General features: G+C 41.4%; 1 protein-coding gene across 2 annotated transcripts in view; it reads right to left on the minus strand.

Moving 5' to 3' along the window:
• Positions 1-548: 548 nt before the first annotated feature.
• Positions 549-27,973, minus strand: part of ANXA11 (annexin A11) — an 872,911-nt gene continuing 845,486 nt past the window's right edge. For both annotated transcript variants that reach the window (XM_044055766.1, XM_044055767.1), the window contains one exon: positions 549-1,107. In XM_044055766.1, coding sequence (XP_043911701.1) covers positions 1,048-1,107 — 60 coding nt within the window. In that variant the 3' untranslated portion in view covers positions 549-1,047. The remainder of the gene's footprint in view (positions 1,108-27,973) is intronic.

Here is a 27,973-nt window from a genome sequence, read left to right on the forward strand (position 1 = left end):
TACCATGCTGACACATCCTTTCAGTCATATCCATCCAACACAAACCTCTCTCCATACCGTCTTTCTCTTTAAAGACCTGAAGAATTGTTAGTTCTCCATAGAAATTTCCTCTTGTCAGTATTTTAGGGCTAGTTCTTAGGTGTCAATGGAGATCTGGAGTAAATCAGGAGATAGATGCATTATAGGAAGGAAAATTCTTAAGGGGCTTGAGGCTAGAGCACTGATGTTGCTAGCTCAGATAAGAAAAGCAGTTCCGAGGACACGCATGTTGTACTGAATGGACACGAACTGAAGGAGCTATTATTATGGCAAGAACATATTTTTCATTTTCATGAGAAAGGGCATGCCAGACTGGCATGTCAGACAACTTTACAACGGAATACTGTTGGATACTGTCAGGGTTTTGTTAGTCTTGCTTTGTGGGATGCCACTAAAAATGTGCTACTGAAAACTGCATACAAGGGGGTCACGTAGCTTCTTTTACTCTTTTTTTCCATTACATATAGGTAAAACAGACATCTAAGCAAAACACACCATGACTAATGTGATGTAATATAAATTGATTTATTCTTTAATCAGTTATGGCTTGTTACATTCTGTATTTGAGAGGCACCACTGAACAAAGGAAGAACTGATGGCAGAGTACAGTGTCATTTTAGGAGCCCTTAGGATTTACAGAGTTTTAAGGCAGTCCTCTTGATACAAAATCTTTGGCATCATGACTGCTACATCTAAAAATAAATGGATCTGAACAGAACTCGTCATCTGTGGACCTGAGTGAAGTATATAGTTCAGCACCGGATAACATACATTTACATTTAATAATTATACATTCTGTTTTTATAAAAGTAAGCATTTATATAAAGACTGCTTTATACCTATATTTTAAAATGTTCTTTAAAAGAACAGACACAATCATGCAATTTTAGCAACCACAACAGAAAGTAGACATCATCTTGTGGGCTATTCTAAAGGAGTACACATCTCAGGCTACAGCAGAGACACTGATGGATTAATGCAGGATACATAGCCAAACAGGCCATCAGCTTAGTCATTTCCTCCACAGATCTTCAGAAGCATCTTCTTATAGTCCCCTGAGGTATCACCCTGGAAACAGAAAATAAATTCAATAATGATGGACAAAAACAGATTTCATAGATTACCACTGTCACCCAGGAACATAAGTCACAGAAGTGCATCAATTACTTGCACTAATTATTTTAATATGGAATTTGAAGGACAGAATATCTGGCCCATTCACATTATGCTGCACAAAAAAGTACTATAAAACACAGTCATTAATGTCCACATAAAGGATTGATGTGAAGGAATAACATTAGAACAAAGCCAACAGTACAAATATATTGGCGCTTCTGTTTAATGAAATTGTCATGTTACTCGGCGTACTTCTTGGTTCTTGTTTCTTTTCTCCCTGCAGCTAACACCGTATGCTCTTCTCATTCACTGGATCTACTGGATCCACCTTAACCTCACCTGGGATCAATTCACATGCAGGGCCGATGGATCGAGGATGCTGCTGCAGCATCATACTACTGATACGGAATGCGACTGAACTCCCAACAGCTCCCCCATGGCAACCTTTGCGATCTCTGCAACTGCTGCCTTAAGGAAGTACATGCACACTGCCAGTCACTGTTTTACTTCTGTATGTGTAAGCTGCTTTCTGTAGAATGAGTGAACCAACATCTGACACTTATTGTCATTCTCATCATGTGGCCCCCAGCATCCGTACTGCTAATCGAGCATGTCCCTGTGGACGATGTGGACCATGGGGACACTACTTCCTGGTTCTTAGAAAACAGAAACAGGTGGATTCCTGATCTCAAGCTACCATACACCTGTTGTGGACAACATACTGCTCAGTGTTATACACCACCAGTACTGCTGGTGCTTTGGCTTCCAACACATAATGAAAATATACAGAAGTCTATTCCTGGTATGTCATACTTTTCATGAGGTTGTCTCCCCTCATCACAAATTGAAGTACCTATTCTTTAAGTATTTAGAGACAGATTCTGTCAAAATGCATAACTTTTCCATTAACTGTTTGGTTGCAAAAATGGCAGATAAGTGGCTAGTCGCCATATCAATGGTCTACAAGGCATTCTGTGGTGAGTGGAATCCTTCAGTCGCCATATCAATGGTCTACAAGGCATTCTGTGGTGAGTGGAATCCTTCAGTCGCCATATCAATGGTCTACAAGGCATTCTGTGGTGAGTGGAATCCTTCAGTCGCCATATCAATGGTCTACAAGGCATTCTGTGGTGAGTGGAATCCTTCAGTCGCCATATCAATGGTCTATAAGGCATTCTGTGGTGAGTGGAATCCTTCAGTCGCCATATCAATGGTCTACAAGGCATTCTGTGGTGAGTGGAATCCTTCAGTGGTGAGTGGAATCCTTCAGTACATTCTTCTCTTGTGGCTTTTTTGAAATTTTACCTATTCAGGCTTACAGTGTACATGCTACCTTAGACATGCGTTAGGCAACCCAGTGCCTGGTGCACCCCCCACAGAATGCTCTGCTTCTAAGCCCCATTAGAAATGCAACTAACACATGCACACACAAAACAAATATGAAATATTTCATAATCCCTTGATACCTACTTGATCCTTTTCAGGGTTATGAGACGAGGAACTTTATCCTGGTAAGCAAAGGCATATGGCAAACAGCGAGCCCTCAAAAGAATGCTGGCACAGCACAAGACAGTTGCAGGTGCACACACAGACACTGCATATACAACCTACAGGCAAGTTTAAGGGACTCATAACCACTGGCACTGATGTCAGAGAGTTCCCCTGAAGCATATTTTGCTTGGCAATCCAATGGGAACAGCAGACAGGAGTAGGTTGGTCACTTACATCATAATCTTTAATTATTTTATTTTTACTTTTCTAAGATGTCTTGCAAACATGAATGTATTTATTGACTGTAATTAATGACAAATACAACTGATTTACTTAAAATATATGTGCAAGCTTAAGCATCCCCTGTACCTCCCCCATATATCTGCCTGGAGCTTGAACATCTTTTGAGAGTATTAAGTGATCATTTTGGCACTCTGCTCAACATAGGGTTAATTATCCTTAGTAAGACAATCACTAGATCATGTGACACCATCTCTTTGGAATATAGAAGGAAAGTGCAGTACCTGGGGAAACCCATGTGGACATACAGAGGACATTTAAAATCCACACAGATGACAGTTATTTAATTAATTAATTAATTAATTAATTAATTAATTAATTAATTAATTAACTTTATTTAACATTTGTTTATTGGGAAAGTTCGACTTGGAATGAAGCCAATTTTCAGCGAAGGCCCGGGGAGAAACACTCCAAACATCTCTGTTGGGTATCCAACCACAGAACCAAGAAATATGAAGCAGCAATGTTAACTGCTGCACAACTCTGGTTACAAAGTTATAAAGCTGAAATATGCTTACAGGAGCTCTTGCTGCCATGATGTATGTAGTGGTTGAGATGTCCAGTACAAGTGAAAAGCAGTAACAAATGAGAGGGTCCTCTTCAGAATCAGCTGATACTGTGAATACTTGGACAGTATACCTAACTTTGAAGGGCCCTTTCTAATGGCTGGAACACTTGGCTAAAATACCAGAAGTATCTCAGAAGCCCAAATAAGCAGTAGGAGATGAGATGCTCTGCAACTCAGCTAAGAAAATGATCCTCTGTGAATGGAGGTCCAAGATAAGCTACTTAGTAAAGGGAAGCAGTGAGCATCAGATGGCTGTGGTGCTATTTTCCACTGTGACACATTCTTAACAACAACCTAGAGTAGCCTCCCCTGTCTTGTCCTTTCACCAACTACTGCTATGGGTACTGAGCTTTCCAAAATAAAATACTGCTTATAAAATGTATATGAATAAAGGCATCTTGGTAATTGGGAAATCATCCATCCAGAGACACAAAGAGATGAACAATTGGTGTGTTTTCCTATACTCTTAGACCCTACAAAGATAAACCAAAACTTGAAGTGAGAGTAGAACCTTTCTGCTAATACGCTGTGTTGGCTATAGCACCCTTGATAGGAGGGGGCTCCCCACCCACTTCAGGCCATCAGCTAGGTGGAATAAGTTTGCCTTAGAGAAATCCCTAATGATAGTAGGGTTCGTATGGAAGTTTGCTTACTAATAGAGAAAAAACACCGACTGGTGTTCAGATATGACCAGTGATAAGGTAAATGTAAGCGCAGAGCAAAATGGTTCTATATTTGCAAGAGCAAGATTCAGAAAATTTGCACCCCTTGTAGGGGAGAGCACTACTTCATCCAGAGGATTTGTGTTGTGTACCAAAAGGAGATGCTGCCAGCCCAGCATCTGGAATTTTGTACATAAATATGTCAATGGTGAATATTAATATGATTTATATAGAAGTGTGACAGAAAGAGATACTGCCAAGCTCATCTATCTGGAATTTTGTAAATAATAATATGTAATTTGTGAATATCAACATGATTCATATGCTTGTGTTACAACTGTATTAGAATTATACATTGTGTGTATATCAAACTGCTGGTCCAGAAGTTTGTATTGAGCAGGGTTTGTACAGTGCTGAACTCGGGAGATGTATCCACAGTATACCCTACTGGAAAAGAACAGAAATGTACATACACTATTGTAAATGTGTAAATATATATGTTTTAACAGTGGAAACTAGAACATTGAGGGTTAACTTGCAAAACTTCAAGAAAATAGTTGAAATTAAATTGTTTTATAACTGCGCCATAAAAGATGGCTTCAATGCAGCAAGGTGACAGGATGTATAAAACTAGGGAGCCTTCTGCATTTTCTTGCAAGTGTTTTATTGTTTATATCTTCCAGCAACTGCAAAGATCTAAGGGCTAAATATTTTTCACAGATAGATGCTAAAGGCTGGCAGTTTCTAGCAATGGGGGTTTAGCTTGGGAACTAAAGTCAGATGACAAGAAGTGATATCATCCTGCAAGTATCCCAGCAGCAATATTTGAGATTTTAGTTTAAGAACTCTCAGAGAGGTAGTGCATTTTGTATTTGTCTTTGATCTGACAGCATCAGCTGGGAATACCCACCCACCACATCTGTTTTGCTTGCTCTGTAAGTTAACTAGGGTACAGTATTTTTTTAGATTCAGTAAGGAATATAGTAAGGGCAGCCACGGTGGTGCAGTGGTTAGCATTGCTGCCTCACAGCAAGAGGTTCTCCAGTTCGATCCTCGGCTGGGGTGCCTTCTGTGCAGAGTCTGCATGCCCTCCCTGTGGTCGCGTGGGTTTCCTCCGGGTGCTCCGGTTTCCTCCCACATCCCAAAGACATGCTGCAGGTGGATTGGACACTCTAAAATTGGCCCTAGGTGTGAGTGTGTGCATGTGTGTGCCTTCTGTGGAAGGTTGGGCGCCAGGCTGGCAACTCGACACCGTAAAACTCCACTGCCAATCATGAGTGGACAAGGTGATCTGCTGTGGTGACCCCTAACCGGGAAAAGCCAAAAGAAGAAGAAGAAGAAGAAGTAAGGAATATAGTAAAGATTAGTTTAAATGTTTTCTGTATTTATTTGAGACCATCCTGCAATGTTGTTTTAAATATTTCTGCGATTTTTAACTCTGATGTCACTATGTTGTTGTATCTTTCGGCTTTTCCCGGTTAGGGGTCGCCTCAGCAGAACTCCGGTCCGCTAATGATTGGCAGTAGATTTTTACGTACCGAGTTGCCAGCCCTGACGCACAACCTTCAACAAAGGTGCACCCATTCATGCATGTCTCCACACAGAAGACGCTTTAGCTGAGAATCGAACAGGACAACGTTTTACTGTGAGGCGACAATGCTACCGCAGCACCACTACCGCAGTTAAACTCTGATGTTACTATGAATACATATTTAGTATTGTCTTGTTCTTTTATTTATTTTTAAATATATTTAAACCTTTCAATTGTGGCTGGTCTTTCTAGAGATATTTAAGCTCTTGAGTACTTGCATATCTAGTTGGTGAGACTGTGCAGGCTGCTCCTAATAGCCTTGCTCTTGGTCTAACTACCATTTGGATTAATAGTAACATTACACAGTAAGATTGGACACCCTCTGCTAAGGGCTTTAAAGTAGCTGATAAGTAGTGACTGCTGGCAGTGAAAACTACCTTATAGTCTGGGCAGAAGGGGGCATAGCTGGTAAACCTGTGCCAGCCTTTCCCAGGTGTACGTATGTGTGTTTGTATATAAATCAGATCTCAAAATGTGTGTGTATGTGTCAACTACTTAGGCAGCAACATGAAGCACTGGTTGGACAGAGAGGATGCTGGAGGTCTTGGCTTGGCCAGTCAGCTAAAATCTCAACTCTACAGCTGTGCCAGTGGGGAGTCTTATTGGGGATCTGGAGAAAGAGGGTGAAACCAGCCCCAGACTGACTGTGATCTCTATGTGCTTTTAAGGGAAATTGCACTTTACTGTGTGTGTAACTTGCCATCCTCCTACTGTTTACATTGCCCACGGTTGCCAGTGGTGAGGATTGAGGCTCCTTGATTACTGGGCCAGTGGTGGGTCATCACATGTTGAACTCTAGGAAGCACCGTGATTTGTAGTAGTGTATGTTTTTCAGTTTATGGAAGGGTATTTGAAATCCCCAACAGTAACCGTATTTAGTTCAATGGTGAGGGACTGAAGCATGTTTATATATGCCTTGTGGGTTACAAGTTTAAAAGGCTCTGTAGTTGGGTAGGACATGGTAGAGCTTATTTTTAATTAATTAGGATGTTGAGGAGTTTGAGGTAGTATCCTATGTATAAGGCTAGATGATGTACAAATACAGAGGAGTATACAAAAACCCTCAGTAGAGGGTCTGAACCAACGGAACACCCTATATCATGGTTGGGAGGTTGTGGTATCACTGCACTGGAACTAGGTTTCCATAATGAGGCAGATGTTCGTTTTTATAGGGTAATATGTGTAGGCAGGCAGCTCCCTATTGAGGCCAGCAAAATTTCTTTACTGTTCAATAAAGCAGAGTCTGCACAAGTGGTGTATTCATTTCACCATGTATTTCCAGCGTTTTTGTTCCAATATGCATACATATATGATGTGCCCACAGGTTGAAAGTAGACCATCTAATCCTCTTAATTTCCAGAACTATTAAAAAGTAGAAGGAAGTCTGTACAACATAAACATACAGAGGAGCACAGTTCCTACCTTCTGAACAGTACATCATGCCAAACTCACTTCCCAAAATATTCTTAATTCACAAATCATTAGCCATTCCTTACACCTCTAACTTTAGATCCTGCTTTCACCTTACACTGTGAATCCATTTGAATGATTTATTTGCCTAGTTCTCACATCTAAACTTGCGTCCTATCACCACACACCAGGTGCACTGTTTGTTGAGATTGTGTTTGGGGCATCTGTTTAGTTGATCATGGTTGGTTGACCAATGTGGTCAACAGTTGTGGGAGACCGCACGTTTCTCAGGGTTGGGGAATAATACCTTTCTTTTGTGATATCTCAGAATTAGTATATATACTTAGCAAGGGATGTAGGGGAGCAGGGGACTTGCCTTCTGCAAAAACTGATGTTTTTTCTATTAAAATTTGTATGTGCTAATGTTGTTTCTCCACACATGCGTATTGGAGTGTCAGCAAACATTGCCAATATTTGGAATGTTGATGTTTTATGTTTTAAAGAAAGTGAGTATAATCCATAAACCTTAATTTTGTACTCAGTCTAAATATTTATGGGCCTTAAAGTGCAGGTATAGCTACTGACTCATCAACATATTATTTACACACAGCTAGCAATTTAAGGTGATACTATCATGCAATCATTTTAGTTTTCTATTATACCTCCAATTTATTTATTATTGACAATTATACAAATTCCAGTTATAGTTCATTCTACTTTCACATTACTCTTATCTCTGTAACGTTTCATTTCCTACTTTATCTGGTCACTTTAAGCAGCGCGTCCCTATCCTTAAGACTCGCCATGCATTACCATGCTTTAATATGCAAAAGGGAGTAAACATTCTATTCTCTGTAACATAACATTTGGTAAGCATATAGATTTTTCTTTGAGGCACTCTAGAAGTCTATATAAAACCATTCATGACAGCATGCTATTTAATACAAATTATTTTAACCTTTTAAATTAATACCATTTATTATAACTTTAATACATTTGGATGTCCTTACTATATATAATTTGTAGTATATGGCGGCCTGTTTAACCATTCTGAGGAATAAAACACTTGCAGTCGTACAGTCAGAAATACTGCCTTCACCTAAAATAAATATTAATATTCAGTAATATCTGGCACAAATGAGTTACAGTCACTTGTTTCACACCAAGCCTTGTTAGCGCACTAGGTAAAGTGTCAGTTTCATAACCTGAAGGTAAAGGAGTTTGTACAAGGCAGTTTCAAATTTGTAGGGTGGTTGGCATAATGGTTAAGGTCTTTGTCTCACAAACACAAGGGACAGAATTTCATTCTGGCTTCTGGTTATTGGCTAAACATGTAACAGTCTTCAGACTGATGGCCTTTTTTTAATGAGCAAACAGTTCAAGCATTTAAACAAGCTTGTACTTGAAATAGGTAGACTTGCATATTTTCCAAAACTTGGCTACCGGAAATAGTTTCGATAAGACAGCCTTCCTTTTCTCCTTGTGTATAACCAACAAATATTTTTGAAAATCAGGCAATTCTTTCTTAGAAAGCTTAAACTGTCACTTTAATTTTAGTTATTAAGAATTTAACTGTGGTTTCAATTTTTACCTTGTTCTTGGATGTTAAAGTCTTTTGCAACACACACACACACACACACACACACACACACACACACACACACACACACACACACACACACACGCACACGATTACCCACTGTTAACTTCCTTTGATGTTTTGTCGATGGAGCTCTCAACCAGAAGTAACAAGTTGTAGAAAAATTGCACCTGACAGCAGCTTAGCCTTAGGCCCCAAACTGGTTCTGAAAAGAAAACTCCTCAACTTTTAGCCAAGTCCACTCCTCAGCAAATAATTCCTCAAAACAAAACAGACCAAGGTTACTTCTCCTCCTACCTACCAGAGGTGTGAATCTTGATCCTGTTTTCACAAACATTTGTCCTAATTGCATCATCCCGTTTGTTACCCCATCCCTAGTCAAAACTGACACTGTGACCTCTACAGAGACCTACTCTGTGGCCACTAATAACTTCTCTACATTCAGGACTTACTCCAAAATCAGTTAGTTGGTATTTACTAATCTACATTCAGGGCTTACTTCAAAACCAGTTAGTTGGTATTTACTAATCTACATCCAGGGCTTACTCCAAAACTGGTTATTTAGTATTTACTAATCTACATTCAGGCCTTACTGATCCGATCAGAAAACTGATCTGGGCAGTACTGCTGTGGTTTGAAGTCCCAGAAACATTGGTAAAATTAGTGCAGGCTATGTACAAGGACCCAGTGACTCAAGTACGAACAGTGTTCAGCCTCACAGAGGGGTTTCCAGTGGGAGTGGGTGTACACCAGGGTTCAGCTATGAGCCCACTGCTGTTCATACTGGTGATGGACTACATTTGCAAACAGGTTGGAGAGAACAGATCAACAAAGCTGCTGTATGCAGACGATGTGGCATTACAGGTTGACTGTGATGACTGTGGGCTAGAACTTCAGCAAAGGATAGGAGAACAGAATGCAAATCTGAAGGCACATGGAATGAAACTAAGCCCAGATAAGACTGTGGTAATGGCAACAAATTTGTGAAATCAGAAGAAACTGAGACTAGAGATAGAAGGGAAGATAGTGGAACAGGTAAACAGCTTCAAGTGTCTGGGAGGGGTGGTTGAGGAGAAGGATAGTATGAATGAAGAGGTCAAAGCTAGAATCAGAGGGGCTGCAGCCAATTGGCATAGAGTATCAGCTGTAGTATATGACAGAAGAATGCCAAAGAAGCTGAAAAGTAAGGTGTACAAGACAGTGGTGTGACCAGTACCTGGGTAGTAAAGGCAGAACAGTTGCAGAAGCTAGAGGCGATGGAGATGAAGTGTCTGAGAAAGATGGTAGGATGCACACTGTGAAACCGATGAAGAAATGAAGACATAAGAGCAGAAGCCAAAGTAGCTCCGATTGCAGAAGAGATTAAAGACAACAGATTATGGTGGTTTGGGCACATGTGTAGAAAAGCAGAAGACAATTTGGTGAGGAAGATTTGGGACAGACAGGAAGAACGTAAGAGGAAGCGAGGACATCCAGCAAAGAGGTGAATGGATTGTGTGAAAGAAGATCTCTGACAGTCAGGCATGAGTGTTGAAGAAGGAAGGAGTGTGGCACTGAATCGAGAGAGTTGGCGACAGTTAACAAGATACCCTGACCCCATGTAGAAAAATGAGAAAAAGGGGGCTGATGATGATGATGATGATGATGATTCAGGCCTTACTCCAAAACCGGTTATTTAGCATTTACTAATCTACATTCAGGGCTTACACCAAAACCAGTTATTTGGTATTTAGTAATCTCCATTCAGGGCTTATTCCCAAACTGGTTATTTAGTATTTACTAATTCACATTCAGGGCTCAAAACTGGTTATTTAGTATTTACTAATCTATATTCAAGGCTTACTCAAAAAATTGTTATTTAGTATTTACTAATCTACATTCAGGCTTTACTCCAAAACTGGTTATTTAGTATTTACTAATCTATATTCAGGCCTTACTGCAAAACTGGTTATTTAGTATTTACTAATCTTACTGACAATCACATGCAGTATCCGCGGTGGTGGTGCTGCGGTAGCGTTGTCGCCTCACAGTAAGACACTATCTGGTTTGATTCTCAGCTAGAGCATCATCTGCGTGGAGACATGCGTGAATGGGCGTACCTTCGTTGAAGGTTGTGCGTCAGGGCTGGTAACTTGGCACGTAAAAATCAACTACCAATCATTAGCGGACAGGAGTTCCACTGTGGCGACCCCTAACCGGGAAAAGCTGAAAGACACAAACAAACTGACAATCACATGCAGTAGAAATCCTCAACAAATTTTGTAACTGAGGCTGCTGATTACTGCTCTGAATTTTATTCTCTCTCTCTCTGGAGTGCACAGACAGAGGCACTGAAGCATCCACACCAATCCTGTATAAGCATAATGGCAAGTTTAGATTTAAACCCATACAGCAGAATTACCACATCAACATATTAAAAAGAAAAAGCTCCTGGCCATCACTAAAATATGTCAACTTCATCAGTATAAAAGGGATTTAAACCTGGTAAGCATTTCAAACTTACCATTATGAAATGTAAGATCAGCTATGAACTTTGGACTGTAACTAATTCAAAAGGCAACCAGAAGCTCTTCTTTAGCTATATTAGGAAGTTTTGAAGTCTCCTACAATTCTGTACTGAATGTATCTCCAATGGTACCTCCTTCTCTGACCCTAAAGACATAGCTAATATTCTTGCAAACTAAATTTCTTCCAACTTCATTCCACCCACACTCACCCCTCTATCTTCTCCCTTACAATCCCCCTTCTGAGATCAGTTCGGTCCAAGTCCTTTTTGCCTCTTACAAATTTAAAACACTACTTCTATGGTCCTGACAATATCCATGAATGCTTACTGTGAAGTGTAAAGTCCAACATAGTAAAACCTGTCCATCAACTCTTTAACTCAAGTCAGCCCATTGCTTATATTCCTGAGGAGTGCAGAATGGTAGTTGTGCCTCCCTTGTATAAAGTTGGTTCCCCTACTGACCCTGGAAATTATAGGAACATTTTTCTCACTAGCATTATTTATAAAGCTTTGGAATGTAATATGGCTGTACTAATGAACAATGACACAGGGAACCTATAAGGGGCATACAGTCCGCACTGCTAATCTAGACCTTGCCAAGGCCTTTGACACTATCCCTAATTCTGGGATTATTAGCAAACTCTCACAACTCATAATTAACCCATACATAGTTCAGTGGAATGGTAATTCGCTACCAAAAGCATGCTATTAAAGTCAAAGATATTTTCTCTAGAAAGAAAAATGTCATTAGTTATATCTCACGAGGCTCTGTCCTGGATCTCCTCCTCTTCGTTGTACATATTTCTGTGACATAAGAGCCGATAACAAGAAAATATGCTTAACTGGGTTTGTTGACAACTGCAAACTGGGGGAAGTTATCAAATTCTATTCTGATACTCACATTCCACGGGAAGGGCTGGGCCAAACAAGTTCTGGGTGTATTAATCACAGAATTATCCCCGACACCAAGAAATGCAGCTTAGTTTCCTTTAGTAAATATGTCATCACTACTGCTTACCATACAGATACTATTCCATTTAAATTCGACACATTCATTAGGGGCTTGGGTACATATGCTGATAACAGACTACCCTTTGACCGTGTCTCTCTGAAGATTTTTTGTTTCTTGCGTTTATACCTTATCCTTTGTGGTATCTCCTCAAGGTTCAAAGAAGTCATACCACCATTTTTTTCATCCATTACTAAGCCCATCATTGAACAAAGTTCACCTTTTTACATGTACCTCAGAAGCACCTAAACCAGCTCAAGAAACCTTAATGTTTCCTCCCAAAAAAAGATCTCAGGTCTCAGTACCCTTAGGTAATCTGATAGACTAAAAGCTTGTTCTCTCTACTGTGTGGTGGGGGTGATCTCTGCTTAGCTTCCCAGAACTCTATGAACTCCCTCACCTAAATAGAACAAGTGGTAAAATAGATGAGCTCCCATGAACCAAAGCTACATAATCACATCAATATGACCAGATGGCTTGACAGATCCTAACTCAACTTATCCTCCATTTCTGGGATAAGCTGTCCTTACTCATTAAGCACAGTAGTTCTCCAGCAACCTTTAAAACTAGTCCAGATAACTGAATGGGTGATCACAAATGTTCACTAGGGATATGATGAAAAAGTCTTCTTAATGGGGAGCACTGCTAGTCTCCCACCAGTACTGGTAGATGTGGCCAAGTGTCCTGACAGTCTTCTTTGTCTGCATACTTATCAAGAACCTATGACCCCATTAAATATTACTGTGTAAACAGACAAACTTCTAAATGAATACATTTAGAAATGCCTTTCTTAAACTTAAAGCAAGTATTTATTAAGATCAATGTTAAATACTTTAAATAGAACAAATTAAAAGAAAAAATGTTAATATTTGCAATTACTGACTAGCTGTATACAAATACCAATATACTGCCCTTCATCTACTCTAAATAACAACAGAATGAATTAATGTGTAATAAGTAATATGTCAAGCTGGGTGTGCGATGGATGAGAAAGAAACATTTTGGAGTGAGTTGGATGAAGTGGTGATTACTGTACCCAAGGGTGAGAGATGGTGATTGGAGCAGACTTCAATGGGCATGCTGGTGAAGGGAACAGAGGGGATGAGGAAGTGATGGGTAGGTATAGTGTTAAGCAAAGGAATGCAGAAGTTCAGATGGTAGTGGATTTTGCAAAAAGGATGGACATGGCTGTGGTGATTACGTATTTTAACAAGAGGGAGGAGCATAGGGTGACATACAAGAGTGGAGGAAGATGCACACAGGTGGATTATATCTTATGTAGGAGGCCCAGTTTGAAGGAGATTGGAGACTGTAAAGTGGTGACCCGGGAAAGTGTAGTTAGGCAGCATAGGATGGTGGTTTGTAGGATGACACTGGTGATCAAGAAGAGGAGGAGTGCAAGAGCAGCACCAAGGATCAAATGGTGGAAAGTGAAAAAGGGTAATTGTGAGGTGGAGTTCAGGGAAGAGTTAAGACAGGCACTGGGTGGCATTGAAGAGTTACCAAATAGCTGGGTAACTACAGCAGAGCTAGTAAGGGAGATGGCTAGAAAGGTGCTTGGTATGACATTTGGACAGAAGAAGGACGACAAGCAGACATGGTGGTGGAATGAGGAAGTACAGGAGAGTATACAGAGAAAGAGGTTGGCAAAGAAGAAGTGGGATTGTCAGAGAGATGAAGAAAGTAGACAAGAGTATAAGGAGATGAGGTGCATGGCAAAGAGAGAGGTGGTGAAGGCTAAGGATAAGGCATATGAAAGAGTTGTATGAAAGGATGGACACTAAGGAGGGAGAAAAGGACCTGTACCGATTGGCTAGACAGAGGGACCGAGCTGGGAAAGATGTGTAGCAGGTACGGGTGTTAAAGGATAATGAGGGAAACGTACTCACAAGCGAGGAGAGTGTGTTGAGCAGATGGAAAGAGTACTTTGAGGGGCTGATGAATAAAGAGAATGAGAGGGAGAGAAGGTTGGATGATGTGCGGATAGTGAATCATGAAGTGCAGTGGATTAGTAAGGATAGCTATGTAGAAGATGAAGAATGGAAAGGTTGTTGGTCCAGATGACACACCTGTGGAAGCATGGAGGTGCTTAGGCGAAATGGCAGTGGAGTTTCTAACCAGGTTGTTTAGTGAAATCTTGGAAAGTGAGAGGATGCCTGAGGAATAGAGAAACAGTGTTTTGGTACCAATTTTTAAGAATAAGGGTGATGTGCAGAGCTGTAGTAACTACAGAGGGATTAAATTATCAGTCACAGCATGAAGTTATGGGAAAGAGTAGTGAAAGCTAGGTTAAGAAGAGACGTGATGATTAGTGATCAGCAGTATGGTTTCATGCCGGGAAAGAGCACTACAGATGCGATGTTTGCTCAGAGAGTGTTGATGGAGAAGTACAGAGAAGGTTAGAAGGAGTTGCATTGTGTTTTTGTAGACTTAGAGAAAGCATATGATAGGGTGCCTAGAGAGGAGTTGTGGTATTGTATGAGGAAGTCGGGAGTGTCAGAGAAGTATGTAAGAGTGGTACAGGATATGTACGAGGGTAGTGTGACAGCGGTGAGGTAGGGTTGCTACCTTTTCAAATGCCCAAAGTGGGACATTTTTGGTACAATCGTCAGTTTTTGCAGGACAAAACATACCTACGGCCAGTACAAAGGGCATAACTTCACTTTTTGGCCTGCATAAAAGCTTATTCTTGTAGCAGTTTAATTGCTTATTCTGTTTCCTATCACATTTAGGTGTTTCAGCTATAGAGTAACTGTTTTATGCAACTATTACATAAAATATAGGAAATACGTTTGTCCTAAAAAATCTCAGGATATTTGCCATTTTTTTCATTTCTTTGCAGGACACAACTGCCCAAAGAAGGACTGTCCTTCACAAAGTGGGAGAGGTGGTAAACCTATTGTGAGGTCTGCGGTGGGAGTGACGGATGCATTTAAGGTGGAGGTGGGATTACATCAAGGATCAGCTCTGAGCCCTTTCTTATTTGCAATGGTGATGGACAGGTTGACAGACGAGATCAGACAGGAGTCCCCATGGACTATGATGTTTGCAGATGACATTGTGATCTGTAGTGAGAGTAGGGAACAGGTGGAGGAGACCCTGGAGAGATGGAGATATGCTCTAGAGAGAAGAGGAATGAAGGTCAGAAGAACTAAGACAGAATATATGTGTGTGAATGACAGGGAGGATAGAGGAATGGTGAGGATGCAGGGAGTAGAGGTGCCGAAGGTGGATGAGTTTAAATACTTGGGGTCAATAGTTCAGAGTAACGGTGAGTGTGGAAGAGAGGTGAAGAAGAGAGTACAGGCAGGATGGAGTGGGTGGAGAAGAGTGTCAGAAGTGATTTGTGACAGATGAGTACCTGTAAGAGTGAAAGGGAAGGTTTACAAGAGGGTAGTGAGACCAGCTATGTTATATGGGTTGGAGACAGTGGCATTGACAAAAAGGTAGGAGTTAGAGCTGGATGTGGCAGAATTAAAGATGTTAAGATTTGCACTGGGTGTGACGAGGGTGGACAGGATTAGGAATAAGTATATTAGGGGGTCAGCCCAGGTTGGGAGACAAAGCCAGAGAGGCAAGATTACGTTGGTTTGGACAAGTGCTGAGGAGGGATGCGGAGTATACTGGGAAAAAGATGCTAAGGATGAAGCTGCCAGGTAAGAGGAAAAGAGGAAGGCCTAAGATAAGGTTTATGTTTGTGGTGAGAGAGGATATGCAGGTGGTTTGTGTGACAGAGCAAGATGCAGAGGACAGGAAGAAATGGAAACAGATGATCCGCTGTGGCGACCCCTAATGGGAAAAGCCGAAAGAAGATGAAGTAATATGTCAGTGTCAGATATTCTCATTACTGTACGGCAAACATGCTCTGTTTTTCAATAAACTCATAATTTGTAGCTCCATATAATTAACCTCACCATATTCAGCACCTTTGATCTACCGTAAAACTGAAATTGCAAAACATGAAAATACTTTCTTGCAACTGCTAAACTAACAGTATACCCACTTCCAAATCACATACGGCATCACTTAGTAAACATTAATTCTAATACCAATCACACTATTTTGGAGCTAGATTAAAAACTAGGATACTGCCCTCTCTAAAGTCAGCATTAGTACTTGTGAAACAGCCATTTGATTACCAAGTTCAGCTGTTCAGTTTATTCCTTTGTAATTTCAGTAAACACATACTAAATGACCTCTACCTAATGTCACCTACTGTATACATCTCAGGCAGGACATTGTCATCTGTCCATCCATTACAGTGAAAGCATTTCGTGCATAAATATATATCTTTTTCACTCATATCCAACTATTGCCCTGTTCATTTGTTTCTACAATGTCAGCATCTGTCAAACTGTTTTTTATCCTTGCAGTTCATGCAGTTTTGCTACTCTCCAAAGTACCTTTTTTACCTTATCTGCTTCATCCAGACTCAGAAAGATCAGCACTTTCCATCCCCTCAAGGTGTTAGGGAAGGACAGTTTGAATTTCAACTTTCTTCGCTTGCACTTTTTATTGGATTCAGAAACTATAATGGAGTGTTCAGCGTGATTTCAGCATAATTGCACTCCAAAAATACTGGCCTTAATACTGCCAAAAGTTTTGTACTTGGCTGCCAGAGTTTCCACATTATCTGCTCTTTCTCACAACATCTCTTAAAAATATCAGTCTAGAATTATCATATCCAACTTCTAATTGTGGCAGATAGAAACGTTTTGCCATTAAAATCCTTAACATATCCGTAGCAAATCCAGTCCACCCCACCATCTAGTTTTCCACACAGTGCATGAAATCTTCCTCTTCCTCACCTTCTTAAACTCCATATAGTTTTACGTCATTTTCTTGCTTTGTCCTTCCGTCCAGATAAACATGACTCAATCTGTTTAATTTGCATTGTTTCAGCAGCCTTACCTCAAACCTTGTGCATGTGTAGTTTAATGGGATGCAAAAATACCTATTGATAATCCAAAAACTCCTCTTCCTCAAGAGTGATCGTAGCCATTTCCATATACACTTACAACAGTCTGGGACAGGTTACATGTTATTCAGATAGCCTCCAGACAATCTGCAACCTCAGCCACATTTAGTTTCTATGTTTTTCATTTCTTTACCCACAAGAGACATCATGGCTACCCCTCTAAAGCTCTTGCCTAACGTCTTCCTTATAGTACTCAGATTCATATCCCTATCAAACTTCAGATGAATCAGAGAAATCAGGACACAAAGTAATTCCAAGTTCACTTACAAAGACATTATTTAGAAAAACACAGACATACACACAAAACATACATAGCTTGTTTTGGAAAATTCAGCATACTTTTATATGAAAAATACTAGGCAACTGAACATGAGGACCATAAGATGCCTTGCCATATACACATTCCCTTCAGTACAGCTCTTTTGAGTGTGTACCTTTAACTCCCAGTGGGTGTGGCTTGAGTCTTTAAAAAACTGAAGTGATCTCCTTACAATTCAAATATTCATATCCCTGGAACCACAAGTGTTACTACAAAACTGTAAACAGCAAACTATTCAGGATAAATTAATGTTTACATTGGTGACAGCCATTCAGTTTGACGCTTTAAAATGGATTTTATAAGCCAAAAAAAGGGCAGTGAATATTAATTTTCAACATTGTATAAACAGCTTATGATATCTCAGCAACTATTCAAGCAAGACACATACTGTCAGCAGGATTTTCTTCATATAGCTGTGAGGTTTTATATTAGGTTATATAGTTCCGTCTCTGTTACCTGAATGTTGAGATATTTAGAGAAATATGAAACTTATTACAAGACAAACTGTATACAAATAATATTCAATATCTCTTTAGCTGCATTAGACAGTGATCAAATATTAATACCGTTGTGTTTTCCATCATGTATGCTTTATGATGAAATCTTCTGATACATTGTATGTATCATGATTTTGGACTTATTAATGCAAATATGAATAAGCAATATTTGACACCTAGAGGCATCAGTAAGAGGTAAAGTACAGTTGTGTACACTTAGCATAAATTTAGATGTTCGAGTGTATTCACTGTTGCAGTCATCATTTTAGGGTTATCTGCTTGCAGTAGCCCTCAGTCGGCCTGATTAACAAAGTCTTAGGTCCTGCATCGGTTGCTGTCCCTTCTTCCATGACGTCAGGTCATCAGGGGTATAAAACATGCAGCCGACGCCATTACATCAGTTTTTCTTGCCCCAGATGTCAGATGCCCCCTTAATGGGAAGCAATTAAATCTATAAATATACAAGGTTATACCTCCAACAAAAAAGCAAATACACCAAAAAGCTTTTGAGATAGTAAAGGAAAGTAGAGGTATATCCAAAAAAGAAAAAGAAGGGGGCTGGAGGGATGGTAACCAGGACTGCAACAGTGAATACACTCGAACATCTACATTTATGGTAAGTGTACACAACTGTACTATGTTCTTCGTGCTTCACTGTTGCAGTCATCACTTTTGGGTAGATTCCCAAAGCTAAGGATGGGAGGAGGAATTTAAATAGAATTAGGACCAGCTAAAAGCCCCTGCAAGACTGCAGTGGCAAAGCCAGCTCTGGATTTAGAGAAAATTGGCAGATGGTAATGCTTGCTGAAAGTATGTACAGAACTCCAGGAAGCAGCTTCTAGGATGTCCTGGTAGGGACGCCTCTGAGAAAGGCTGTAGAGGTAGACACAGCCCTGGTAGAGTGGGGTCTGATCCCCTGTGAGATAGGTTTTTCATGGTGTTTTTAGCAAAAATTAATGCAATGGCCTATCCATTTGGAAATGGTTTGCTTTGAAATAGCCTTCCCCTCTGCCCCTGCAGCAAATGCCACCAGCAGTTGATCAGCTTTCCTTTGAGATTTAGTTCTGCCCAAGTAGAATCTAAGTTGTCTGTTCATGTCTAAGGAGTGCAGAATCCATTCCCCTTTGTTCTGTGGTTTAGTAAAGAAGGTTGGCAAATGTATGGACTGATTAAGGGCCACACTGGATACCACCTTGGGCATGAAGGAGGGATTGGTCCTGAGGGACACCCTGTCCACATGAAAGATGATGAAAGGCTCCACTGCCATGAGGGCCTATAATTCAGATACCCTTCTTGCTGAAGTGATTGCTAAAAGGGAAAGCTGTTTTCCAAGAAAGGAATTTTAAGTCCGCAGTGGCAGCTGGCTCGAAAGGAGGAAGTGTGAGCTTTTCCAATATAAAGTTGAGATCCCAGGCTGGGGTTGGGGCTCTCCTGGGAGGTCGTAGATTTTTGGCCCCTCTGAGGAACTGCTTAAGCAGAGGATGAGAGAAGAAGGGTGGTTCTTTGTTATAATGAGCTGAGATGGCTGAGGCGTGAATTTTGATGGAGGAGAAAGACAGGCCCTTATGAAACATCTCAGTGAAGTACTGTAAAATCTGAGGTAAATTGGGCACTGCTGTGCTCATCCCTTGAGACTGGTTCCAGGCACATAATCTTTTCCATTTTTCAGCATAAGAGTTTCTGGTACTAGGCCTCCTTGCCTCTAAAATGATATCCATCACTGGTTTACTGAGGGGTGGTAAAGGAGAAATTATGTAATTAGCCAGGCTGCTAGATTCAGTGTTTGAAGCTGAGAATGCAGAATTTGTTTTTTCTGCTGAGGCAACAGAGTAAGAGTGTGAGGCAGGTGCCATGGGGCCCACAGTGACACACTGCGCAAGAGGGGGTACACCAGTGTTGTCGTTGCCATTCTGGTGCAATCAGAATCGTCCTTGGTTTGTCTCATTTGATCTTTAGTAGTAGCTTGGAGAACAGAGGAGGAAAGGCATAAACTTTCTCCAGCTGAAGGACAGAGCATCCACTTTCCAAGCTTGTTTGTGGGGAGTCCTTGTGCAGAATTTGTCCAACTGATAGTTTTAGGGGGAGGCAAACGGGTCTATATCTGGGCTCCCCCATTTGCTTGTCAACATGTTGAAAATCCTTGGTTCCAGTTTCCACTCATGTGGTTCCATGAGGTTTCTGCTTAGTTTGTCTGCCAGTGTATTTAATTTTCCTGGCAGGAACTGAGCTTGTAAATGTACTTGATAGTTCAGGGCTGTGTTCCACAATGCCATGGCTAGTCTGCAGAGGGGGTAAGAATGTGTACCCCCCTGCTTGTTTATGTACCCCACATAACAGTGGTGTTGTCCGTCTTTATCATTAATTGTCCCAGAAGAATGTGGTCCTTGAAGCCTGTCAGAGCATTCTGTACAGCTAACATTTCTTTTTGATTGATACGCAGGTGCATTTGACTTGGGTTCCATTTTCCCTGAATGCACTTCCCTGCCAGGTGCCCCCCCCCCCCCATGCATAATCTGATGCCTCTGTTGTTGAGGTTTGGGTGGCAGGGGGTAGTGTGAATGGTAGTCCCCTGTTTTGGTGGCAGGCCTCTGCCCACCAAAGGAACTCTAGGCGTAGGCAAGGTATGATAGGAATCATTGCTTCTAGATCCTGTGAATGTTGACACCATAGGCTTTTGAGATACCATTGCAGTTTCCTCCTATGCAGCCTTGCATATGGAATTAGAAGAATGCAGGAGGCCATGAAGCCCCAACGCTTGCAGTATTTGCCTTGCAGATAACTGGGTTTTTGTGGCAACTTGTTTGAAGTAGGTTGTCAAATGAATCCGTTTCTCTGGTGTGAGGAAAGCCATCTGGGAAGTTGTATTCAAGCTTGCTCCCAGGAATATAATTTGTTGACAGGGTATCAGTTGTGATTTCTTTTCATTTATGGTGCACCCCAGACAAGTCAGTACCCTTTGACCAAAGGCCAGATGATTCAAAAGTATGCCCTGGCTTTCTGCCTGAATTAGACAATCATCCAGATATGGGTATATTTGAATATTTCTTTGCCTGCAGAATGCAATGACTGGAGCTATGCACTTTGTGAATACCCTGGGCGCAGTAGATAAGCCAAAGGGCAGTGCAGAGAACTGATAGTGCATGTAGCCTGCTTTGAAGTGTAGGCATTTTCTGCAAGACTCCCTGACAGGGATGTGCAGGTATGCTTCTTTTAAGTCTAGTGCTGCCAACCATGCATCTTTGCCTAGCGTAGGAAGCAGCTGGTGAAGAGTCAGCATCTTGAATTTTGGAAAAAACAGAAATGTATTTAGAGTAGAAAGGTCCAGGATAGGACGCCACGTATTGCCTTTTCTGGGTACCAGGAAAAGTCTCGAATAGAACCCTTGTCCCTTTTCCTCTTCTGGTACCGACTGAATAGCCCCCATGCTTAGGAGAGAGAGTACTTGATTTTGGGCCTCTGCCCACTGATTTGGGGGTAGATCTGGTCACCCGCTTGGTGCTGGAAGTGAAATCTGTATCCTTGGGACACTATATTTAAAACCCATTTGTCCTGGGTTACGAGTTCCCAGTTTTTGGCCTGCAGACCAATCTTAAGGAGCATTCAGTTGGGAAGTGCTTGGAAGTTTTAGAAGCAAGTCATTGAGACTGTTTTCCATAGGGGGAGTCTTACTACTCCCTGATTTGGGTGCAGAAACCCCCCACTGCTTAGTCTTGTGTGTCCACTGGGACTGAAACCTGGGGTTTCTGCTATGTCTAGGTTTGGCTTGAGAAGACCTTGAAGAGGCTGGAAAGGACCAATTCTTAGAGGGCCAGTGCCTACTAAATCTAAGAGGCTGAACATGTAAGAAATCTTTAACAGTGAACCCACAGATATTGCCAACATTCTGGCAGACAGGTTCAGTGCAAATTTCTCTGCCCCCCCCCCCCCCCAAAAGGAGAAATATCTATCCAAGCAGAGTGTAGCCTCCCTAACATCTCAGATGCCCAGGTGAGAGCCGCCCTCTCCAAAGCTAAAAACACAGCATCAATGCGACCGGACGGTGTCCCGGGCTGCGTGCTACATGAACTCCAAGAGGAACTAAACCCGCACATAAAGCTGCTGTTTAATCTTAGCCTTACTACAGGATACGTACCCAAAGAGTGGCGTACAGCAACAGTGGTCCCACTCCACAAAGGAGGTGCTTCTACGGACCCTGGAAATTACTGCCCCATAAGCTTGACGAGCCTGGACTGCAAAGCTATGGAAAGGATCATTATGGAACTCATAAACAAAGACATGGGGGACCTACAGACATTGGATCCTACACATATCGGCATTGTCAAAGGCAGATCCTGCCTTTTGAACCTAGTCGACCTTTTTGAAACAGTCACTAAAGCCACTGATGAGGGTAAGGCAGTTCACACAGCCTACCTTGACCTTGCAAAAGCCTTCGACACAATACCCCACTCGGGCATCATTGACAAACTCACCAGCTTAAATGGAAACCCATACGTCACAAGATGGGTTGCAAACTGGCTCAAGGACAGAACCCAAAAGGTCAGAATTGCTGGAGCCATGTTAGACTCTAAGCCAGTCACAAGCAGTGTCCCACAGGGTTCAGTCCTGGGACCCCTCTTGTTCGGCATTTATTTTTCCGAGGTGCAAGCAAACATAGGAGGATTGTGGCTGACAAAGTTCGCAGATGACTGCAAACTAGGCGCCATAATTGATACTCCAGCGGACACAAGCATCCTTCAGAAAGGCCTCATAGAAATGGATAATTGGTGCCAGAGTCATGGCCTTAAACTGAACGCCAAAAAATGTATAGTCATACCCTTTGGGAAAAACAAGGTACCCACAAATTACCACATAGGTGGTAATCCATTAAGTACGGAAGAGGTAATCAGGGACCTAGGGACCCAAGTCGACAGTAACCTCTCATTTGACACTCACATTGCCAAGGTGGTTAGGAAGACCTTCTATATTGCCCACCTTATCATGAAGGGATTCACATCTAGATCAAGAGAGGTCATTGTGCCCCTGTACTCTTCTCTTATCAGGCCCATGATTGAGTACAATGCCCCATTTGGGATGTATCTTTCCCGACAGCTGCAGCAGTCAGAAAGACCCCAAACGTTCCTCACCAAGAGGATAAAGGGTCTCAAACATATGTCATATGCTGCACGGCTGAAGAAACTCCAGCTCTATTCAGTCGCATACCGCCTACTCAGAGGTGATCTATGCCTGACGTAGAAGGCCATGTCCAATCCGGAATTAATGGACATGCTCCACCTCAGAAAATCCAAATCCATCAGAGCCACGAGAGCAAGAGATTTGAACCTCAACACAGAAATAAATAGGACGTGCTGGAGGGACAGATTCATAACCCAGAGGCTCCCTACACTCTGGAACAGAATCCCAGTCCATGTTAGGCACAGCCCCTCACTAACTCTCTTCAAGAGAAATCTTGACGAGTGGATGGGATATCGTAGGTTTACCCCGGGGGTCATCTCTGTGTCACTACTAGACAGAGGCACAGTAAACTAAACCCTAATTGGGCGTAGTATTCTCATCCCAAGGGGTGGCAAAAGCCACACACGCTCTGGCTAGGCTTATAAATGCCCTAGGGCAGATAGCCTAGTATGAACCTATGAACCTATGAACAGTTTGCATAGATTTAGCTTTATCTTCCATCTTTTTAAGAACCTCCTCAGCCTTGTTGCCAAACAGGCGGTCCTGATTTAAGGGAGCATCCAACAATTTAGCTTTAACATGATCAGGTAAAGATTGCTCCTTAAGCCAAGCATGCCTTCTGAACACAGAACCAGTAACAGCAGCCCTTCAAGAGGCTTCTAAAGAATCAAATCCACATTGCAAAGTATGTTTTCCAAACTGTTCAGCAGAATGCATTAAATCCTGTAATTCTTTATTTTCTGCACAGTCAGGAATCAACATAATTTTCTGTTTAAGCAATCCAATAACATGTTGTTGATACTTTAACATATGAAACTGGCAGTTTAAAGTCCTAATGGCCAAGGTTGCAGAAGTGTAAACCTTCTTACCCCAAGTATTCAGCGCCCTGGAGTCTCTATCAGAAGGGGTAGGATTTTTAGCAGTAGAAGCCTTAATGCCCTGGATCCGCAATAGGATTTTTAAAAAGGAACTTGTGTGAATCAGGAACCCTGTAATATCTGTCAGGAATTCTGGGAGCAGGAGGCTAAACTAGATTCCGAAAAAGCATCATCAACAATGTCTAGTACAAGAGGAATAGCTAAAGGCCTATGCTGAGGCAGGAGTAAGAAATTCTTAAGCCTCCTTTTTGAATCAGAAAAATCCTGGCTTTCCCAGTGGAAATGCTCCCTTAGAGTATGTAAGGTTTCAACAAAAGAAAAATACTCTGGAGGGGAAGCAGAGGGAATAGAGTCCTCTCCATCAGAATCCTCATAAGTAGATAAGGGCAAATCCAGATCATCAGAAGAATAAGAAAAATCAGAATCCTGGTCAGAAGATTCATAAACATCTTTAGTCCTAGCTCTCTTAGAAGGGAGTGGCTGGTTTCCCCTGATTAGAGTTATAAGATTTTCAGCCATTCTTATTTGTTTAGGCATAGAGGCATGAGCATGTGGCCCGGGCGTCATAGGCATGGTTCGAGATTTAGGCCTAAAAGAAGAAGGAAGCATCGGTTTAATATGCAAGTTTGTAGGCCTGAATACACCCTCAGAAGCCGGTGCCTGCACAGCGGCTCCAGACCCATCCAAGGTAGAGACATCCACAGGTTCCATAGTTGAAGCAACTCGTGGCATACCAGACTCTGAATGGGTCTCAGTAAGGCCTGTGAATCAGAAGTAGTGGGTATTAGGAAAGCACCTCACTGAGTACCGGCGAACTGGCGATTGGCTTACAAAGTGTCGTCGGCAATTTTGGACCCCGGCAGCCAGTCTCTGTCTTTATCCTTGCGTTTTTTCAGAATCCCGGTAGTCAGATGGCTAACCAATGACATTTCTGGATAATTAAACAGAGAACCAAAATATTTTGAGGCAAAAATATACTGATGACGGATATTGCGCTGATTAAATAAAGCACAAAACCGACAGCACGGTATGTCATGGTCAGGGCCTAGGCAAGGAATACAGTACGAACGAAAATCTTTATGAGGTATTTGCTTTCCACAAGTAATGCAATTATTAACTTTTACTGATTTCGGTACGGAGCAAGAAAAAGTTTTCCCAATGGGGTACTTAGCATTATTTGAAGACTTTGGTACTGAAACTCGAAAATGAAAATTTCAGGAGTCGGCCGGCTGGCACTTGCGAACAGCTTCTGCTTCGGGCACCGCACGGCAAGAAAGACTGATGTAATGGTGTCGGCTGCATGTTTTATACCCCTGATGACCTGATGTCATGGAAGAAGGGACAGGAACTGATGCAGGCTCCAAGACTTTGTTAATCAGGCCAACTGATGGCTACTGCAAGCAGATAACCCTAAAATGATGACTGCAACAGTGAAACACGAAGAACATCTGCAGAAATGCCTGGAGGTGCACTAGGCTGTAATGAGTTGTTAAGCAGGCAGACTTAAAAGTTCATGCCTCCCTTTTCAGGCAGTTAATAGTGTTTACATTCCAAATCAAGCAGGGCTGCACATGGCAATCCCGGTGTAAATTTGAGTCTACCTATCTAGTCATCAAGACTAGTTTTAAAGGTAGTCAGTGTAGTACTGTGTTTGGCATGTAGTGGAAACTTATTCCATAGGCTGGGAATACACTGACTTAGGAATCTATATCTTTGTGCATCTTGTTTATTTGTTGGTGTAGATTTAGGGGGGCTAGTAAATGTGTTTGTACAGCTATTGGTTTTGCAAAGAAAGAGAAAGTCAAATAGGATTGTGTCTTCAATGGCTCAAAAAGCAAAATGCAGGCCACCTCAGAGCAGTCTCTAGGTTACTGAGTGTAAAGAGAGTTATGCTGTTGAGATAGTTGAAAGACCTAAGGCCTTTTACTTTCTTGGTAATGTATGTTTGAGGCTTGAGGGCATCCTATCCAGTGATGGGTTTGGTAAGAGAAGTGTACTGCGCAGGATGACTTCTTTTGATCTTGAATATATTCTGTTGGAAATGAGCTGGGTCTGATAAAAAGATTTCCTGACAACAATAGAAATATGATGACTGAGACAGACTTGTCTGTATAAGTACCCGGGTGTCTTATGGCCAAGTCAGTCTGAAGAGGAGTACCGTTTAAGTCATACAAGATGGGAACAGCTTTTCTCCAAATACTACTACACTGCATTTTTTTGCATTTAACTTGAGAAGGTTTTCAGTGCACCAGGTTTATGCATATTCCAACATGAACAAGTTAAAAAGCACTGGCCAGTTCAAGATAAGCAGTGTGCATCAACTGCTCACTGTCCACAGCCTGTGTAATCTTTTCAAAGAAGCTTATTAGGTTCAGGAGACAGGATCTATCCTTCACAAAAACAAACTGCTTAGAATCTAGATCAGTCAAGTAGCCTGTGTCTACATAAATGACCTCGGAGACTGATGGGATTACAAACTCCTGGAGCTGTAGAGGGGCCATCTTTGTGCAGGGAAATCACAGTGGTGATTCTCCAGGCTTTAGCCACAAGCCCCATGGATAGGCTGAGGTTTAAAAGTTCAGGCCTTTGTTTCTTCTATGTTGCATTCACAGTAAAACTTTACCTATTTTATTGATAAGATAATCTGCAAATAACTTCCAAGGGTGGGGAAAGGAGAGAGAACAAAGGATAAAGGTCAGATTGTGTCTTATTCAAGCAAAAATAATATTATTTAAAACATATTGTCCCTGTGGTAAGAAACTTAATTCAATGTAAAATAGCTCTATGTTCAAAACAACTTTCAGATTCATCAAAAAGACTCTTCAATTATGTCTACAGATTTAGTAGACAAATGAACCACAGGAAGTTCTGCACATTATTAACATGTAATTTATAAGTTAATATAACGGAAATAATATAAAAACTCTGTAAGCATACAAATAAACTAAACTGTGTAGGATATATAAAAACTGCAGAATATGTAAAAAACAATGCACTATATTACAACTGATAAGATATAATGATCAGGATATAAAATACGGGCCTTGGCATTCTCAAAAATAGTGTACAGAATCATAAATGAATTCTGCTCACCATCTTTAAAAAGTTGACAGGGATTACTTCAATGCAAAGAGGAGTACTGTATTACCAAGGGTATACACCGACTGTGCAGTTGTCTTCAGTGATGTGCAGGAGCACCTGGTACACCAATGTACATCACGTGTTCCTGAGCTCAGGACTGGCAGATAGTTTTGTACCGCACAATAGCACTGTAGATTTATTGTGCATCCTGTCATACCAAATAACTACTGTAACCACTTGGTAAGAAATGACACACAGTACTCTTTTGACATACAATGTAGTGCCGTACACCGTGGGCTTGAAAGACTGCGATATACAAACTGCTACGCAGTACTCCTTTGTCTTACAATGTAGCACTACACACTGCAGGCATGAATGATATATAAACGAATCAAAGACATGTACACCTGTAGGGCTGAGGTCATTACTATATTATCGTAACAGGGGGACCTGATGCTCTGCATATTCCCTCTGAAAGGATCTCCACAGCCAGGACAAGGAAGCTCATATTAGTAGGTTTGGCTACATTGTACAGGACTCCAGTATCAGTAGGGATTTTTCCTGCCTTGCAACAGAGATGTATGGGGGATTTTTGGATCTGTCAGCACTAACATGTTATTTAGTACCATCTGCGGAACATGCAGAGGATTATGATTAGGTCTGTGATCATAACATGACACTATGTGTTCAAGATAATGACGTCAAGAAACGCAGCACAACAGTGAAGCTCAAGAGGTGAATCTTGGCATCCATATC

This window comes from Protopterus annectens, chromosome 14.part0, assembly GCF_019279795.1.
Source record: "Protopterus annectens isolate FY-2018-M chromosome 14.part0, PAN1.0, whole genome shotgun sequence".
Classification (NCBI taxonomy): domain Eukaryota; kingdom Metazoa; phylum Chordata; order Ceratodontiformes; family Protopteridae; genus Protopterus; species Protopterus annectens.